Consider the following 19,648-nt stretch of genomic DNA (forward strand, 5'->3'; position numbering starts at 1 on the left):
CACGCACCAGAACCTGCGCCACGTTGGCGGCAGGTGCGCTGTCGTCCACTGGTCCAACTGAACTGTGTATGTTGGACATCTCGACTGATGACTACGTAGCGCCGCTCATATCCAAGTCAGCACCCTGAAGGCGTATTTTGGATTTTAAAGGCAGTGGTGATAAACACAACGGTGACCCGGCCATCCTGTTGATGAAGTGTTCGACCAATCAAGAGGCGTCTGCCAAACCATCTTTGGGAATCGTGGGCGTGACCCGGTCCGACCCTGACAAGCACGAGCCCGACACCGCGTGTCTGAGACAGTACTCCACATTTTATTTGGGGATATAACCATAGCTATATGTAACGTCTGACAACAGGCATCAACTACAGAATAGTACAATGAATATTTCTGTCAGTTCCACCTCATCGCTCCGTCCTCCCTCCAACTTTTGGTCCAGTAACGTTTCTGTGATTCTCAGTGTCGCTTGACAGACAAACAAATGCAGCTCATTCATCCGGATACAGCTGAGAGAACAACAGTCAAGCACCCGGACAGCATCGATGCCGGCGCGTGCTTTCGCTCACGGCTTCAGTTTCGGCTGTTATCTTTTTAATTTCTCTTTTCTTTTTTACTGGGACACACTTGTACAGTAGGACTACGCATCAGAAGGCTAGAACGCTGTACAGCTATGCACCGAGGTTCACTCCAGAGAAAGAGCACCATATTTACACTTCATTTACATTTGGGCTGTTAAAAAGAACTCCAACCAAAGACAGACAGAACTTATTTAAAAAGACAGAACGTTCCTCTTTCAGTCCGTGCACGGCTGCGCCAGGCCCACCTCTTAAAATCAAACTCATCAGGATTGTGTACAGACGGCGGCAGCACGCGTCCAGCTTATTGCCAATGCCCTTTGAAAACGTCCCGTTAACCCTTCGCTCACCTCCTGGCCACCTCCTCTACATCTCTGAGGTATGAGCTTGTTCTCCTGTACACACACGCACACACACACACGCACACACACTCCAGCCGATGAGACTTTACAACAAAAACAGATCGCTCAAAAAAGAAACAAAAATAATGTACAAATTTCTTAAAAAATAAACTTTTCCACACTCTATGTACATGTAGATGGCGCCTGTCGGGCCGCGGCGCTGCACGAGGGAGTCAGCAGAGGTCAAATCAGGACAAACTACTTGGGTCTTTGCACTAGTGGCATCTTTGTGTTTCCACGGCAACTACAGCAACACAACGACATGAATAAAAAAAGAACGACAGCTCAATTTTAAATAACAAGGTCAGCAGTTCCATTCCCACACGTGCTACTGGTGCAGTGTCACCAGCTGTTTGCTGTAAAGGAGGAGTGCACCGCACACACACACACGCACACTCTCACACGCACACTCACACACACACAGTTAAAGGGCTTGTAATCGGCGTGTTGCTGGTCATGTGAAGACGTGAATCCATCCTGACGAACTGCTTCAAATTCAAAATAAAATCTACAGAACTCAGATTGTCTGAGAGCGACGTGAACGTCACATGATGGGGGCGCCCTGGTGCTCGCCGTCACAGGAGACCGGAGGTCAAAGGTGAAGGACGGAGGGACGTCTGCCGCTGCTGACCTGCACAGCAGCTGCTACTCCTGTCCCCTCCAGCAGGGGTGGGCGGGCAGAGCGGGGCCCCCCGGGGTCACACACTGATTTCTCTTGTTCAAATTCACTTCAACAGAAGAAGCCCGAGGCAGCATCGCTGATCGGACCTTCACACCGTCACCGCTCCTCGCCAGAAAGGTTGGTTTCTGGTCATTCTTCAGAAATGTGTTGTTTGTGATAGAAAAAATGGAAAATTACAAGAAAATTATTGTAATAATTATCAATAATTAGCATTTTTGAGTGTCGGTCAGATGAGTGATGCTGGCTCTCCTGTGTGACGTAAGCGTTCCTACCGGTTGAGAACCTGTAGGTGGCGATGTCACTGCTCAGAGAAAAACCACCTGATCAAAGTGTCATGTGACTAAAGCTGCAATTCAAAGTTGGATTAGGAGAAAACGGTCAAATTACAAGAACAAGTTCCACTTTTATGAGAAGAAACGTGAAGAACCGAGTCAATTTCATGAGAAAAGTCCTTTTAAAAAGTATGGAAACGTTTTTCGACGACCAGAGTTTGAACTCCTTTACAAGGCTCTGCTCTCAAACTGACATCCTCCGGTCGTAAAACATTTCCTGTTTATTCGTTTCTTGTAAAATCATCACTTGGTTGTGTTTCGTCACCTCTTAGGACAATAAATCCTCTCCTAAAGCACGACTTCATTGGGTTTCACCTCCGTCTGAGCAGGAATGACTCGTTTCCTCGGCTTCTTCTCTAATTTGACCTTTTTCTTCTTTGTTGGAGCAAAATGACTTTTTTTTTAGATGTTGTGACTTCTCTTTCTTCCCTCGTGTGAAGACGTTAACGTGCACAACTCAGCAGAACCTGCACCTCAGACATGAAGCATGAACAGAACGGGGGGGGGGGGGCAAGGGGGTGGAGCTTCAGACGACCTGGCAGCAGCTGGCGGGGGCGGAACTGCAGAGCAGGCCGTCTCTGGAGCCACCCCCCCGCTGGATGTTCACGGAGATGGTCTTCTCGCACAGAGGTAGTTGGAGCACGCCGTTTTTGAGAGCGCTCAGGTTCCCGTGAGGGTCCCGAGCTCCGGGGGGGCCGTGCAGCACCGCCCGGGGATGGTGCTGCGCCACGTGTGAGCGCGGCAGGGCGGCAGTGGTGGGGAGGGTGATGGTGTCCAGGCTCACGGTGGAGCCGATGCACATCCTCCAGGAGGATTTCTGCTGGATTTTCACGCTCCCTCCTGTGAGGTGGGAGGGGCCTATGATGAACTTGTCCCCGCCCCCTCCCCCGGCTCCTCGGCCCCCTCGCCCCCCGCGCTGCTGCTGCAGGTGGGAACTGAGGCACAGGCTCATCAGCTTCAGGCTCTCCACCAGCTCGCTGCTGCGGCTCGCCGAGCGGGACGAGCAGGACAGCGCGCCGAGGGAGGGGCTCGTGCTACTGTTGTTGCAGCAACTGGAGGGGCTATCTTGTCCTTTATTTCCCCCTCCCCCTCCACTCCCCCCTCCACCGCCATCACCCCCTCCCCCTCCGTTCCCACCCCCTCCAGGAGGACTCCCCCTGTCAGGACCGGAGGTTCCACCTCCTTCCCCGGGAGGTTTCCCCTGCCCCGAGCTGCTGCCTCCCCCGTTGCCCCCCGAGCTCCCTGGCGGACCCTCGCTGCTGTCCCTTCTGTTCCAGCCATAGCTGAAGCCGGAGTCTTTATCCAGGCGCCGGCGGTGGCTCTCCGAGTCGTCGTCGCTGGTCTCGGAGCTGGAGCAGGACGAGCCCCTCCCCTGGCTCTTACGGCGGTGGTAGCGTTTCTGCGTTGACCCCGGGGACGACGAGGCCCCCGAGCTCAGGCTGGCGTTTCCCGCGATGTTCATCTTGAGACGGCTGAGTTTGGGGGGCAGACCCTCGTCCATGTCAAAGTCGTCGTCCGACTCCCCCTCTTCCTCAAAGATTTGGTTGAGCACCGGGGCGCTCTTCCTGGAGGTGAGCCGGTTGGTAATGGAGGGGGGCTTACGCCGCAGGATCACCTGGGTCGGGAGGGGAGCTGGGTCTTGCTCCTCCTCCTCCTCCTCGTCTTCCTCCACCCTGAAAAGCAAGGAGAGATGAAGTTACTACCGCGCGCCTCAGACAGGCCGCTGTCACTTCCCTCTGTTACACTGCAGTGCGTCTCGTGTGCCGTGGGGAAGACGTCAGTGGGGCCTGTGGGGGTTCAGGTGGGGGAGGGTGGTGGGACACAGACTCTGGGTCTAAGGGCTTAGCTACGGCTGGCTAGCGACCGACGGGCGAGTCAGCTGCTGCTTAGCGACACTAACGACTCTTGGTTGACGAGTCAAAGCCTCTCAGACCTGAATAAGCAGGTCCTCTGCTTGGCTGCTGCTGATGTGGAGGCTGCGGGGGCCCTGTGGGCCCCGGGGCCAGAACCAGGAGCAGGTCCAGAGGCAGCAGCACCCGCTCCCTGCAACACCATATCAAAGACAACAAAAATGTTAGCATGCTGTGAGGTACTTTGCGCGTTCTACCACAGCACTCAGTTGTACTTGTACCAGTACTGGTGGGCCCGCCGAGTCGGTCACGGTGGTCTCCTCCCGCCGTCCCAGCTCCATCAGGCCTTTGGAGCGGTGCCCGTTGAGCAGGTTCTCAGTGCTGCGGGCTGGAGACTGGGGGCCTCCGGCGTGAGAGATGGAGGACGCCGCCAGGCTGTCCTCGATGTCCTGGTGCATGTCCATTCTAGTCGGCCAAGACTGCCTGCAGAGAGGAGACAAATATTTATACCATCTCTCCTCCCTCCCCTTGACCCCGCCCCCACCGCGCCTCCACACACAAACGCTCTCACCAGTTCCTCAAGTTCTGCGATGAATTGGTTTTCCACTGGTAGAACTGGTGGAACGATGCGTCCATGACTTTATAAAATGATACTCAGTATGGTGTAAAAATCCATCCTCAACCACCAGGGGGGCTGTCCCATCTGTGATTGGGCGAGAGGCGGAGTCAACCTGGACAGGTGCCACTCCATCACAGGGCCACGGTTCAGGCAATTCAGGGTTCCCTAACAAGCGTGTTTGTAGTGTGCGGGAGGAGGCTGAGAACCAGTGAGAACCCAGGCACACACCAGGAGAACAAAACTGGTCCAAAATCTACCAGCGTTATGAGCTCACTACACAATACTGACCACAGTACTGTGTACTGCCTGATACTGCAAATACTGCAGTGGTTGGTTTGTTGGTGAAGTCACTCCCAGTCGATCTGAATCCTCCCTGCAGCTCCACTGAGGAGTCTGATAACAACAGCGACGAGGCCAAAACTATTCCACCAGTTCTCTCTCTCTCTCTCTCACACACACACACACACACACACACACACACACACACACTGCTGCAACGACATGACCTGGTGTTCGCTAGTGTCGCTGACACGCAGACATGCCCCTGAACTGCTACCCTGCTGATTCCAGGATGTGTGAGGACGTCTGCGCCTGCAGGCAGCTAGAACGTTAGCTGCCTGCAGGCAGCTAGAACGTTAGCTGCAGGTCGTTAACGTCGGTGTTTAGCTCTGATTCAACCTCTGTGAGCGCCGATAGAGCGGCAGACCCGCCGGGTCATCACTCCATTAAACCCTGCAGCCTGTCTGCACGGACATCAGTGGCGATGACGATGATCCCGCCTGAGGCCGACGCTCAGACGTCTCGTCCTGTCTGACAGGAGAATGATGGAGGACCGCAGCTGAGAATACATCATCATCATCCTCCTCATCCTCATCACTGCCGTTATGCAAATGAACCGTGCCTTCCACATCGCAGGCTCTTTATGAAGAGACTTGCAGGTAAAGTTTTGTCAGACCTAAAGTGTTAAATCTCTGGGATCAGTTGATCTTCAGCAACACAGACAGAAGCCATCGAACCGCAAGACCAATCCTGTCCAACAGGTTCAGCCCTTTAGTAAAAGCACCGATGCGTGAACTGCAACCGCAGCGTCCCTGGAGCCGTCATCAGACGACAGCATCTCACGGGACCTCAGGTTGGGCAGGCAGGCTCAGCGGCCGCACCACCAGGCCCCAGCGCTGCTCATCATCATCAAACACTCCCAACGACAATTTTCATCATTTTTACCCACCGCTACCTAAAGAACACAAACTCCCCAACACGAGCAACGCAATCCACACCCCACCTTTACCTCTGGTGCAGCTGGGCCTGACAGGAGACAGCTGAGAGTGTGTGTGTGTGTGTGTGTGTGTTTCTCTGAGGTGGAACAGCTCCTGGTATGGGGATCAGTTTGACAAGCAGACATCTTCTGTGACACATGAACATCATACACAGATTCTTCTCTCCAGAGTTCTCCAATGGTTCCCAGGGTTCTTCTGACAGTTCCTCCAGTGCCACTTTGGCCTTTTTCTCTCCTGACACATCTGCACTGCAGCTGTTGGCCTCTCCCTGGAAGCGCGTCTGTAGGCCTGTTGTGACACCAGGGAGCTGCAGGTCTACACACGTGAGCTCGACCTGGTGGCTCGGCACCGGCGCTGCTGCTCAGTCGTATCCAGGCACCGCTGTGTAGTGAGTCGTGTTTCCTCGTGTGTCACGTGTCGTCAGCTGTGGTTCGTCTGTTCTTTTAAGGCAATTAGATATAAATCTGCAGTTCTCAGTTGATAAGCTGTGAAACAAACGGTGCTAAAAAAAGCAGCTTTCATGTTCTAAGTCAGCGTATTTAAAGAGGAACCAGAGAGGAATGTGAGGGACGCGCGCCAGGCTTCCACAGCCGCCGACTGAAGCCTTCCCACTCCTCTTCCTTATTTGTTCTGCTCCTCTGTTGGCTTTCCTTTTATAACTGGGCTCTATTCAGCTCTCCTCCTTCCATCACTGGTGGTGCGCGAGCTCACTCAAGTGGTCACAGAGGAGTCCCACAAACATCTTCTTGAAAATGAAAGAAGTCAAAAAGCTGAGCTGTGTTGGTGTCAGACGCTACGTGGTCACGTTCATTCAGAGCACCGCGCCTGCTGCTGCTCCTCTTAGTGACTGCTGAGGTTCAGGCAGACCGAGGAAGAGAACCAGCACCTCACCATCGGATGCTAATCAACTTGGGAGGCAGGATATTTCTGGATCGAGTGGTAGATCCTGGACGCTGACCACTTCACACCCATCAGTAAGATGGAGCCAGAAATGGTTGAAAGAAGACGCCATCATCATCTCCAGCGCACAGAAGACCTACTTTGATACGATGGCACTCACATCTCAACAATGGGAGCATGTTTTGATTGAAATTTGTGGAGGTGACCAGTTTTTACCAGGATACTGTGGTCCCAGAGATGTCGGGATGGTGCTCTGGGTCGGCGATGCCAAGACCTTTGAAGATCTACAAGCGTATCTAGGAGGCGTCCTAGTCATGAATCATGTCATGTCACCGTTAACGCAGCAGTGCAGGGAGAGGAGCTTCACCTGAAGTGGGCCTTGATGTTGCTGGGGCTGGAGGAGCGAGTCTGGACGTCCTTCTCCTGCTTCTCCCTCAGAATCCTCTCTGCCAGCAGGTAGTAGGTGGCTGTGATGTGGTTGTACTTGTTGGTCTCCAGGGCTCTGAAACAACACACATTTGCATTTGAGACCTGTGACCCAGTGTGAACTGCACACACGACAACACAACATCCACACACGGTTCCACAAAACAGGGATGGAAGATGTTGCACTGGCAGACTGAGCTCAGATGGTTCTGTTCTGGGACCGTTTAACTCCTGGTCATGATGGTGACTGCTACGCCGCCGTTATCCATTCCTGAGCAGAGGCAGGTTGCACTGAGTGAACCAGCCTGAAATACATGGGAATACATGGAATACTGGAAGACCTTGGACCAGGGAGCCAGGCTAACTGCCAGCTTGGCTAATGGGACGATTTGACCCAGAGACCCAGTTCTAGTATCGTCTAGGCCATGAACATCGGGTCCTGGTCGACTCCTGGTGAGTCTGACGTCCATTGGCCTGCCTGAGTGTCGGTGTGAGAATGCCCCATTGTTTCAGTGCCCTCATCTCTTGGAGGAGTTTTTCATTCACACATCCACGAGGGGACAAAGCTGACGCCGTCTGATCCTCCCGGGATAACAGAGGGCTTTCTCTTTAAAACCGGAGAGCCGCCAGTCGGCAGTCTCACCGTCAGAAGCAGATGGTGGTCGCCTGTGCTCACTTAGCTGAACACTGCCCCTGTGGGCGTGTTCATGACGTTAACGTTATCGGTCAGTCTGCCTCCCACTTTTTCATCCTCTGTCCCTGTAGGGACACTGACACTCGTCTGTCACCTTCAAGGACAGGTTCACTTCCTACCACTGCTCAGCTCCAGACTCCCAGCCTCTAATCCCACCGCCCTGCTGCAGGTGCCGACCAGCAACTGTTCGTTGCAGTCAACAGCCAACTGCCACCTTCCGTCACGGAAGGGGTTTTATTAGTAAGGGAGACACTCCATAATGCCGGACTCACACCCAAACTTGCCGCCTGGCTACTAGTCGCCCAGCTGCTAGCCGCCTGGCTGCAGAATGAACTGACTCGGTTTCAAAGCCACGTCTACTTCTGCTTCTACTACTACTACTACTGCTACTACTACAACTACTAAATCTACTCGTTTAATTATTACGTAGTCATTAGTCGCCCAACAACATGTGTCATTGTGACAGGCCCAGTGTTGGCCTGGAGGACCATGATCATCACGTGACATCACACCGGAGGTGGCGTCATGACCCAACCAAGGACGCTGTGACGGACAGTTGGGAGCTTACTCCACTATGGCCTCTCGGTCAGCGATGTCTCCCAGCACCATGCGCTGGATGATGCTGTTGTGCTCCTCCTCAGACAGGTTTTTGTGAGAGACCAGGGGAGTGTTGTACTTGGTGGCTGGAGACGGGTCCACCCCCTGCAACCAGGCATGGCCCTCAATTTCCTCCAGAGATGCTCGGTGCTTGGGGTCCCTTTGAAGCATCCTGTCGATCAGGCTGGAGGCACGAGGAGGGAGGAGGGAGGAGGGAGGAGGGAGGAGGGACAGCAGGAGAGGGAGGAGGAAGAAACAGCAAATATTTTAACTGAATCAGAACAATCAGTTCCATCTCTCAGTCAGGTTCCCTATTAATCTTTAGCTTGCACTCAGAATCAAATTTAGCTTTGTAACACATCAGGCTCATCTCAGCCTAAGACCAGGTTCCAGGTCAAGGACAAATCCAGTCTTCTGTTTGGACACTGCTGCCGTCAGCGTGTCGGAGCAGAGATGCGTGCGTGCCTGTCTGCTGCTACCACCTGCCCCTCAGCCTGAAGGAAGGAACCACAATCTCTATAAACAGATTCTGGACATCAGTACAGGGAAGCTTCTTGGCTTCAGTTTTCCATTTGAGCAGCTCTGACCAATCACGTTTGAGCAGGACTCGTCGTGTCTGTGTGGAGCACAAAAGAGACAGAACGCACTGGTTGAAAGAGGCCCTTAAATGGCTGTCGTGTGACGATGTGCCGGGGCAGCACTGTGACAGTTACGCAACCTACGTGTAAACTGGCTTCTTTTGAAACTGTTCGCTCATTAGTCTTCATCGTGTCCCGGGCCTCGTTAAGAATCAGCTGACGTCCTCACTGATGAAACCACAAATGGCGGTGTATTTTAACGGCGTCAGATCGGGTGAAGGCTCATAGAGAGATAAGAGCCTCTGCATTAAACATCTTTGGAGGTTTGATTTATCAGAAACATGCCAGGGAGCAGACAGATCCTCCAAAACAAGGAGGCAAGTGACACCTCACTAAGCCACACCCAAAAACACAGACTGGCCAATCACAGCATAGCAAAGGCTCCTACGGAGGTCTGAGGCTGTCATGTTGGTGTTGTGTCGACTCCAACACTAAAGTTTCACTTTTTCTTCCTTATCAAGCTGGTCCTGTGGACTTTCATCTAGTCCTGGTTCAACTTTTTCCCTTTCCTGAACTGAAATCCAACCCTGGAAGTGTCGGCTGTGGGTGACGCTGCTGGACGTCCTCCAGTCCAGCCCAGCCCCTCAAAGACCAGCAGGCTCCGCTTCGTCTGCTCTGAGGTGATAACTTCTTTGATGGAGGCCTGAGGCCACACACTGCTGAGAGCCTGCTAATGCTACGTTCGTTAGCTGACTGAATGCTAACTTTACTTGGGCCAACTGCTTTGGCCTCTAACGGCTTGTAACAGTGAACAGAGACCTTCAGGGTCCTGTCCTCTGTCTGGGTTGCTGGGTGACGCGTGGTTCACTTAGACTCTGATCTTCAGCTTCTATCTTTTATCTCGTAAACCTGATTTCCTCGCTGAGACAGTTTGACATCCTTCAAAAGTCTCTTGTAGAACCTTCTGTCTGCTTCTGCCTGGAATCGCTGTTATGTTTTTCAAAAATTCGATAATACTTCTCTGGGGAGGGCAGTTAGTGACAAGAGGAGAGCCATGCTGCTGGCCTTAGTGACAGTATCTAAGGGGGGCGGGCCTGAAGGGCCAGTTCTCTTTGACTCTATGTCAGTGGCAGACCTACGTGGATGTGTTGATTGATAGATGCACAGCAACAGATGAGCCTGTTTCTGCCTGTTGAGAGGAACCGACTCGCCCGTGTCACTCCTAAGAACTCTCAAAGTCCTGCTGTAAATATTCAGTTCAAACCTTTGCAAATGAATTCATTTGCACACACAGAGGGGAAGTGAGCTCCGACCACAGGAGACGGAGGTGAAGGCACGTGTTCTAGCTCAGAGTGTTCTAGCACAGCTGACTGCTTGTGATTGGATCACGTCAGGATGGCGCCGAGTCCCAGGCGCGGGCAGGGTCACGCACCACACCAACCTGAGGAACCCAGGCTGCGCTGACTGGCCCCAGCTGTGGATGTTGTGTGTGCATCACTCACTCTTTGCAGGCGCTGGAGACGTGGGCCGGTACGGTGTATTTACAGTCCATGATCATGGTGAGGGTCTCACTGTCGTTAGCCTCCTGGAAGGGCGGCTGGCCGCATACCAGCATGAAGAGTATCACACCCAGGCTCCAGATATCTGGGCAGGAGGAAGCACAGCAGAACGCCGTCTGGATTTACTTCATTCACACATGACAAATCCAATCTGACAATCATCTGTCAGCAGTGCCGGTGGACGGTTGGAACGTGGCCTTCCGTCATATTTTAGGAAATACTTCATTCTGGAAGCTACTACAGCTGCCGGCGCCATCGATCCAGACAACCCGTGTGGAGGAGCAGCTGTTGGTGAATCGCCGATACCTGGACGCAGCACTGCAGCGTGGATTCGTCTGGACATGATGCGTATTTTTCATATTTTATTTGACACCAACAATCTGCTGCTCTTCTCTGTTTTCCTCTCACGCTTTTTTGTGCTCCTTATAAGACATTGGAGCAGTTCCCTCCCACCCTGCAGCTTCGACCACAACGCCCTCAACCTTCCAAGCCGCTCCGGCTGAAGTCCACGATGAGCAGCGAGCACACGTGCTGCTCCCCGACAGCAAGCGCGCCAGGCCAGAACTGAGCGCTACAATCCTTCCTCCAGTTTCACTCTTCAATTCTCCTGCGTGATTTCCACTCAGAAGTTTACAACATAAAAAAAGAAGCAGTTTTATTAGAAGTTGTCAGTTTTTAATGAATACAAAGAAAATCAGGAGTCTGGAGTCGAGGAAGCTTCACATTAGACAACTGCTGCTGAGTCTGAGATTCTGGAGGAAACAGATTGACACGACGCACTGAATCAGTACAAAACTACTTGTTGCCACAACGAACAATTTGAGTCCTGTTGAGACGAAGCTTTCAATGTAGCTCAATCAAATAAAAACGTATCCATGATCCTGCATGAAACATCCCCACACACTGATGCTGACAACATCTGTGGAATGATACTGGCAGTGCACACAGCACTAATATCCTGATTAGAATCTCCTCCAAAAACACGGCTGGCACGCGACGGCCTGCACAACACAGAGCCGAGGCCGCAGGTCCAAGCCGGCGCCGCCCCGCCGCCGACGTGCCCGGCTGTATTTTAAGGGCAACGCTCTCCAACAGATGCTCCCAATATGTCAAGACAGTGCTGTCACAGGCAGGGAGGAAATACTTGGGATGAGAGGTGGAGAGACTCACTCACTCACTCACACTCACACACACACACACACTCACACACACATACACACACACACACACTCACTCACACACACACACACACACACACACACACACTCACTCACACACACACACACACACACTCACTCACACACACACACACACACACAGAACTGCTGCCTGCCTTCCTGCTCACACTGATTCTGACCAACTACACGCAGACGTTCCACCTACAGTACTACAGTATGTCATATACTGTAAATACATATATACAAATATATGTGTGTATATATGTATATTTATATACACACTATATGCACACACATATATACACACATGTACACTGTACATGTATACATGGACACGTATATATGTATGTATTCCTAACACTAAAGGTGTCTATCACGTGTCTAACAGGTGGCACCAGCTGTTTAATAAACAGGACAAAGCCGTGCCTCCTGACGTCCTCCTGACCGTCACCCCACTCTGGCGCCGTATGAAGAACAGGAATGGAAACAGAGTCAGCGGAAGCCTGGCAGGACCAGGAAGCCGTCCGTTCATTTATTAGCACACTTGACTAGATCAGCACTCTAGGCCCAGAGTGAGGGGCTGCTGAGCCTGAATGGAAAATAGCACAGACACTCAATCCAGCTGTAACCAGCTGGGCACTGGCGGGCAGTGATGGGCCGCCGCCACCCATCCAGGCGCTGCTGGGATGTTGAGGCTGGTGGGTCTGAACTTGGGCTGGAGCACAGAACTGCAGCTTCTGCTACTGTGTTTTTGGAGACACACACACACACACACACACACAGCAGTTTTCCTGCTGTCTGTCAGATGATACAGTGAGGTATTACTGCACATCCCTAGTTAAGAAGTTACGTGAGTGTGATGACATAAACGACATCATCATGTGACAGCAGGGTTTGTTGGTTATTATTTGACTGGTAGTGCTTCTACTCGTCAAAGCCTGTTTGTTTGACAGCCACAAAATTTATAAGTAACCAAAAAGAAAATCTGTGAACGGCGCAGCTTGGAGGATGTTAACTTAAAACCCTGACCCCTCCCCCTTTTTTAATAGTACTTAAAAACTCTTGAATAAACAGTCTGCTGATGTTGATGAGCCTACTTTTCAATCGTAAAATTGGCCTTCGTGAGTCAAAATCAATATTCTCTCAAATCAACAGATTTGGCCTCAACCTCCAGCGCTGCTGTGACTTGCTGGCTGGACAGAGACGACCGCGCGGCGCTGCTACTCAGACATTTGGTGAACGCTTCGGGCCTGGCGGGAACTGTTAGCAGGAGGCTGCTTGAATGTCACGGGAGCTGGTTTACACTCTGCTGACGTATTTATACCAGGGATCCTCCCATCACAGGACGGCGCCACGCCACGGAGCGTTCCTATTGGTTGACATGCCTGGTATCGTACGCTGTAGTAGATGAAACATGCAACTTCATTCCAGTCGGACTTCAAAATGAAACACAGATGCAGTTTCAGTGATGGTACGATCCATCAGAGCCGATATCCCAACATGGCTGATGCCTGTTCTGGCTGAGCCTCCTCTTTCCAGGGATGGAGGGCACACTCGTCGTGTCACCTGGGTTTCAACTGAGCAACCGATAAACACTCATCACATTACTCTCAACGTGCCGACACACACACAGGCAAACGACCACTGAATCGCAACACTCGACTCAACGGCTCGGAGCCAGCAGAGCCGACGGCTCAGCTGGGTCACGCCGTGGCGTGACTTCCACGCTCCACCTGATTACCAGATCTGACATTTAGCATTTGATTCTTTTGAAGAGAACTCTAATTCCTCTTTTTTTCAACTCGATCACCACTAAAATGACCTCACTGATGGACTTTGTTTGGGCGGCAGCTCCAAAATCAGAGCGTTTATGACCTATCGCCCTCCTCTGATTGGGTCCGCCACCACCGAGCTGCACCATGTGAGTATGAATGACTGGAAACGTTCCTCCTGGGGAGGCTGCACGGATGGACGGACAGCTGCTCTCCATGCCACAGCGCTGGAGCAGCAACGCAGGTACGGCGTATAATGGCAGAGTGATGATACGATACACAACAATGGATCAAAAACACGGTCGACAATCATCGCGTCAGTTGTGGCTTTTATTCCTGAGCCCAGAAGGAGCAGCGGCACCACGGGACTCCACACACGAATCTGGTTGTTACACCTGAACGTGGGCCCGCAGGCCTGCTGCCAGGAGGGCGGCTCACTCTCGATCCAAAGTGATCATTTCTGTGAAAAGCTGGGTTTTTGTATCAGATCCTATTCATCACATGTTGATGGCTTTAGTTTTGAAACTTATTTTAGGCATTCATTGATGTGTTCGTTCACTCTTTGATCCAATCATGCACAACAACTGAATGTGAAATCACATTCACTTCCATTTACTCTATTACCGTAACTCCTAGAATACACATGGACTGACAGCTCGTCTGGCTGTGTTTTTAAGGGGGCGGCTGGCGTGCCTGCTGCCATGTTAGCATGATTATGGCATGTGAGAATTTCCCAGTACCTTGACATCGAGCAGTGGTTGTGTAAAACCTGTTGAGAGAACACAGGAAGTTCGTGTGGCAGACAGAGCAGGTAGAAGTCCCGTGTTTCTGCGTTCATGTTTGTGGAACACTCTGGCAAGCTTGCAAGACTGCAAACGTTTCTACATGCCGGCCTTTTCTCACAGCCAAACGTATCAACCAGGCCACCATCACAGCCCGAATCCATAAAATCCATCAATCCAACAGCAACCGATCCTGATGCACCCACGTGACAAACAAATATGAATGCATATTTTCATCTGTTCCATCCTCCTCACTGTAGTCCTTGAACACTAGCCTAGTAGTCGTCTGTGTAGGTTCTCATTCATCCAGGTCATCGTAGATCGAAGCGAAGTAAAATCTGGTCAACTGGACGTAAGTTGACGTCCAGTTGACCAGATTTTACTTCGCTTCGATAGCCTAGTAGTAGTACTACTACCTTACTACTACCTTGATAAATTCCTAGCTTTGATATTATTTAGTCTTTTCAAAAACAGCCCATTATTTACGTGCTGAGAATCTGTTTGTACTAAAATTGTGAACCAAGCCGTGGCTCCTGTGTCCTGTGATAGCTGAGTGCAGCTGTCCACAACTACAAGGGAAGCGGCGTTTTGTCTACGTGGAGGCGTCACGTGAGAATGAGGTCTCCGTGACAGCAGGACACTCAAGATCTCTGTGTGCACTCGCAATCAGAAAAATCAGCCTGCCAGTTCATCGGGTGCACTGGGACAGACGCCGGGGCGACTGGAGCTGACCTTGGAGGCTCATGGCCTACAGCAGTCTGATAACTGGTGGATGCTCAAACCAGTTTACAACCAGTTGAGTTTGCACAGTATTGATTTCTCAAATTTATATTCCTGCAAAATTCTCCAATTTTTCCTTTGCACCTCACATCAAGCCATCGCGTCTCTAGGCTCCGCCCATCCCTGTCTCAATCTCAGTCCAGCTCTTGAGTTTCGGTTCCTGCATTTGTCAGATCCTGGACTGAACCACTCGGATGCTCCCAGGATCTGGACCTCATTACCCAGCAACTACGCCTTTCAAATCCCAGCTCCAGACCACCTGCTTCAGCTGGCCTACTCATTATGAGACGCCACAATCTAGTGGCAGTGTGATGTCACCCTTCCGCTTCCTCGCCTCTCGTTCACAGGGTGCAGCGTAACACAACTCTGTTGCCTGTTCCACACCTCAAAACAAGCAGCACCAGGGTTCATTTGGAAGTGAACTGAGACCCCGACGGCAGCCTACACACCAAACACACCGCTGTTCATCTGAAGCGGACCAAAGAGCTCAGGTGTGAACGGGAGTTTCTGTGATTAGGTGTTCCCAGGGGAACAGAGGAAAACAGATCCGTGGGGCAGACCCCGACTCCTGCAGGCAGAGCTCCAACGGAATCAAAGGGATCTGACACGAGCCATGTTGTGTTGCAATGTGCATCAGCTTCTTTGGCCGCTAGCCGTCGTGGTCACACAACGTTGAGAATACGGGATTTTGATATTTGAGAACTGATGGAGAGTTCTTCACACCTGAGGTGCACCCTAAAGATCGAGACCTCCACACCACATTACACAAGATGTGTTTCAGCGTCGTGATCAGACGAGTGGCTGCTGCATTAGGAAACAGAGAGGCAGTAGCAGAGAAACGGGAGCCACATCGCCAACTTCAGCTCACCCCTGCACACAAGCAGAGGTTCAGTAGCACCTAGCAGAGGGGTCCTGACGCCCAAAGCCTGTTTGACTCTTGGGAGACGGAGGTTAATAAGCGGACCGGCCCTTGACCTGGAGCCAAAGGCAACAAGTGTCCTCCATCTAACCTCAAGACACTATAGCTGCTCTGGCTGTGTGAGAGGCCAGCGTGACTGCAGCGAACGGAATTCTCAGCAACAATGTGAGTCATTTCATTTCTTGAGCATCATTCATCAGCACTCATGCCTGCATACCTACAGCCGGAGCATCATACTCATCGCCCAGCAGGATTTCCGGTGCAGAGTACGCCAGAGATCCACAACTGGTCGTCAGCTTTTTTCCCGGCTGAAACTTGTTACTGAATCCAAAGTCAGTGAGCTTGACCAGTCCTTGTTTCTCAAAGAAGACCACGTTCTCCGGCTTGAGGTCCCGGTGCACCACATGCAGCCGATGGCAGTAGGAAATAGCATGAACAATCTGAGCGAAGTATTTCTTGGCCAACTCTTCGTTCAGGCCTTCTTCATGTTTCATGATGTAGTCAAACATGTCCCCTCCATCACCCAACTCCAAGATGAGGTAGAGCTTGGTCTGAGTGTCTATGACTTCATACAGGCGCACGATGTTGGGGTGCTGGACCAGTTTCATGCAGCGGACTTCCTGGAAGAGATGACCTGTGGCCACCGTGTCCAGCTTAGTCTTGTCAATCACCTTCACAGCCACTTTCTCTCCAGTGAATACGTGACGCGCAAGCTTGACCACCGCGAAGTGGCCACGTCCCAGGGTCTTGTCCAGGTCATACAGGCCAGCAATCTTGCCATCATAGCCCCTCTTGAAGCCTGCCATAGCTGGAGAGGGTGATGGGCAGAGGGGTGCCCCTTCTGTGGGCAGGGACAGGTTGGAGTTGAGTGGGTCCAGCTTAGTTCAGCTCAATGATGGTCGGAGAGGATTCCCATGGCTCCGGCTTCCTAAAGGACACACGGGCAGACACACCCACTCTGTGAGACTGGCAAACCAATCCAACCCTGAGTCCATCAGTTCAAATATACATTCCAACATTTACCCGTGAGTAGACGTTCTAACAGGTTGCAATTTCTGAACGCTTTCAAATACCTTTGGATTTCAAATCTTATTTTGATGTTGAATATTGACAGTTTTCACATCCGTTTTTTCATTTACATGAGATGAATCTGAATTAAGACTGGGTGTCTAAAAAGGACGGCATTTTCAGGACTTTCATTAAGAACACCTGCGATTTCCTACTATTTCATCAGTTTGCTTTCAGATACACGAGAAAAACACCACAAATAAAAATAACTTGAAAGAACCTGCTTGAACGTTACCATGGAGTTACATAACAAGCAATTTAGCAAAAAAATCAGTAGATTTAGGACAAAGTAATTACATATGACAGCAAAAGTCCACATCTAATTCACACATGCTGTGTATGCAAGGGTCAGATTGGCGTGAAAAGCTTTAGGATATCAAGAATCCTCCAGCGGAAGGACCTCTACGACCCCTGGAGGTCCCCGGACCTCACTTTGAGAATCCCTTATGCAGAATGATACTTTGACATCGTTCGGAGTGAAAAGCGGTTCCACTGACAATAATGAACAAAAAGAAGGGGCTACTTTTGACAGGAAGGCTGCTGCACAGGCTAATGCCCCCGACGCCCCGCCTCGTGCTGCTACAATGAACCGAGTCCATCACATCACGTGCAGAAATTATATTTTGATCGATATTCTCAAACTGCTGTCCTGCAGCTCCGCTGTTGGCCGCCGATCAGCAACTGCGGCGCGGTTGATCACATTAGTCCTGAGGTCTGCTACGTTCCACCGCGGGCCCGGAGGTAGCTGTTAGCCTGCCGTCACCATGGGGCTAGCCCTCGTCGTCCATTGATTGATCCCCGTTCGCTTACTGGCCCGTGGCCGCCGCTTTCACTCTTTATCGAAACTCCTAAATTCACCTGAGAGCTTAATTGAAACCAACGTGCAACAGAGCTCCGGCTACAGGTCCTCGGGTGCCGCCGGACTCGGCGCTCTGTTAGCCGTAGCACCTAGCAAGCTAAAGTTCCTCCGGCTCGCTCAGCTCACCTCTCCAGCCGCCTATCGGTGAACATAAAGCCCGAGTCCGAATTTAACCGGGCGCTTCACGTCCCTCGGGCGCTGTCTACTGAGGCGGACTACCAGAGAAGAGGACGAGGATGGTGGAGCCGCTCCGAGCTGACCGCGGCATGCGGGAGGTGCCTATGCCCGGGGTTCATTCCGTGGAGCGAGGCATTGCATCACTGGCAGCGGCAGCCCTGCCTGCTCCGTGTCGCTGTCTCCTCTCAGAGCGGGGAGCCGGGATGCTGCCTTCACGTGCTGGAAACACCATCGGCACCGACGCACAACCGCCAAATGTTACATCTGACACGAGAAGGCAAGTCCCGTTCAAGTTCTTTGCAATCGGTGGCTTTAAAACTCACAGAAGGAAAACACCTTTTTTCTCTGACTCGGAGGGAGGTCGGCCTGGTTCAGGGCTGGGAGCAGGGCTCGACGAGCCGCCGAGGGCGCCTGAAGGCAGCATAAGCATCGCCGACTGCATTCAACTCTGACGTCAAGCAGCCTTGAGATTGTGATGCTGAGCAGAGAGGCGGTTCTCCCTCCACGCAACCCAACATTCAAATCACTGGCAGGTAGCGCGGACGCCCTGCAGCAGTCCTAGGGTCGGTGGTAGTCACATCATGCAACATAGGAACGTTGAGCGGAAAACCAAGTACGGCAGGGGCGGCGTGGTACCCCAACGGTCGCCGGTTCAAGCCCCTCTTCCCACGGCGGCTGTTTCGACACGTCCTCGTGTAAGACACTGATGGCTCCTGATGAGCCGTCTGGTGCTTCACCGCCACCGGTGGGTGACTGAGGCGACAGAGTTCTACAGCCCGTCTGACCAGAGGTTTACCACCGCTGATGATGAGTTCAGCCTCACTGTCAATCAAAAATGTCCAGACGTTAATGATGACACAGGAGGTTTTTTTCTTTTTGTCATTCACAACACTAATTGTCTTTGGACTTTTGAATTGTTGAACCAACCGTCCATCCGTCCGTCCATCATCCATCCATCATCCATCCATCCATCATCCATCCATCCATCATCCATCCATCATCATCCATCATCCATCCATCCATCCATCCCTCCCTCCATCTTCTCCCTCTCCTCCTGTTCAGGGTGGTGGGGGTGGAGCCTATCCCAGCAGCCTTCCCCCTGGACAGGTCACCAGTCCATGGCAGGGCCAACACATAGAGACAGACAACCACTGGCTCTCCCAGCCACGCCTACGGTCAATTTAGAGTCTGGATTAACCTGGTCCCTCTTGATGTCTTTGGACTGTGGAGGAAGCTGGAGTACCAGAGAGAACCCAGCAGGAACAGGGAGAACATGGAGACTCACCCAGAAAGACCCCGTGCTGCAGCCGGGGCTCCACCCACAACCTTCTTGCTGGGGGCCACAGTGAGGACCACTGCTCCACCCACAACCTTCTTGCTGGGGGCCACAGGGAGGACCACTGCTCCACCCACCACTGCTCCACCATGCCACCCTTGTTTAATCATTGTTACATTATTATTTTAAAAAATCCATTTAAAACAATGAGGCATGCAGAAATGCCGGCAATTACAATTATTTCTTAATGTAGAGCTTAATTCTCACACCCACAAGAAATGCATGTACATAGATACATTTTATATATATGTGTATACACATATATGTATGATGTATATTTACAGAAA

General features: G+C 51.8%; 1 protein-coding gene across 1 annotated transcript; it reads right to left on the minus strand.

Moving 5' to 3' along the window:
* Nucleotides 1-294: 294 nt before the first annotated feature.
* On the minus strand, nucleotides 295-18,406 carry snrka (SNF related kinase a). Its single transcript, XM_086219257.1, has 8 exons — nucleotides 17,975-18,406; nucleotides 16,139-16,849; nucleotides 10,434-10,575; nucleotides 8,325-8,537; nucleotides 7,004-7,138; nucleotides 4,122-4,323; nucleotides 3,924-4,033; nucleotides 295-3,663 (listed from the first exon to the last, which is right to left on the minus strand). Exons 2-8 carry the CDS (start codon nucleotides 16,725-16,727, stop codon nucleotides 2,517-2,519), a joined length of 2,538 nt encoding a protein of 845 aa, XP_086075383.1. The 5' UTR covers nucleotides 16,728-16,849; nucleotides 17,975-18,406; the 3' UTR covers nucleotides 295-2,516.
* Between the last annotated feature and the right edge of the window lie 1,242 nt (nucleotides 18,407-19,648).

The sequence above is a fragment of the Aulostomus chinensis genome, chromosome 11 (assembly GCF_037954235.1).
Source record: "Aulostomus chinensis isolate RoL2024-O1b breed Wild chromosome 11, RoL_Achi_v1.0, whole genome shotgun sequence".
Classification (NCBI taxonomy): Eukaryota; Metazoa; Chordata; class Actinopteri; order Syngnathiformes; family Aulostomidae; genus Aulostomus; species Aulostomus chinensis.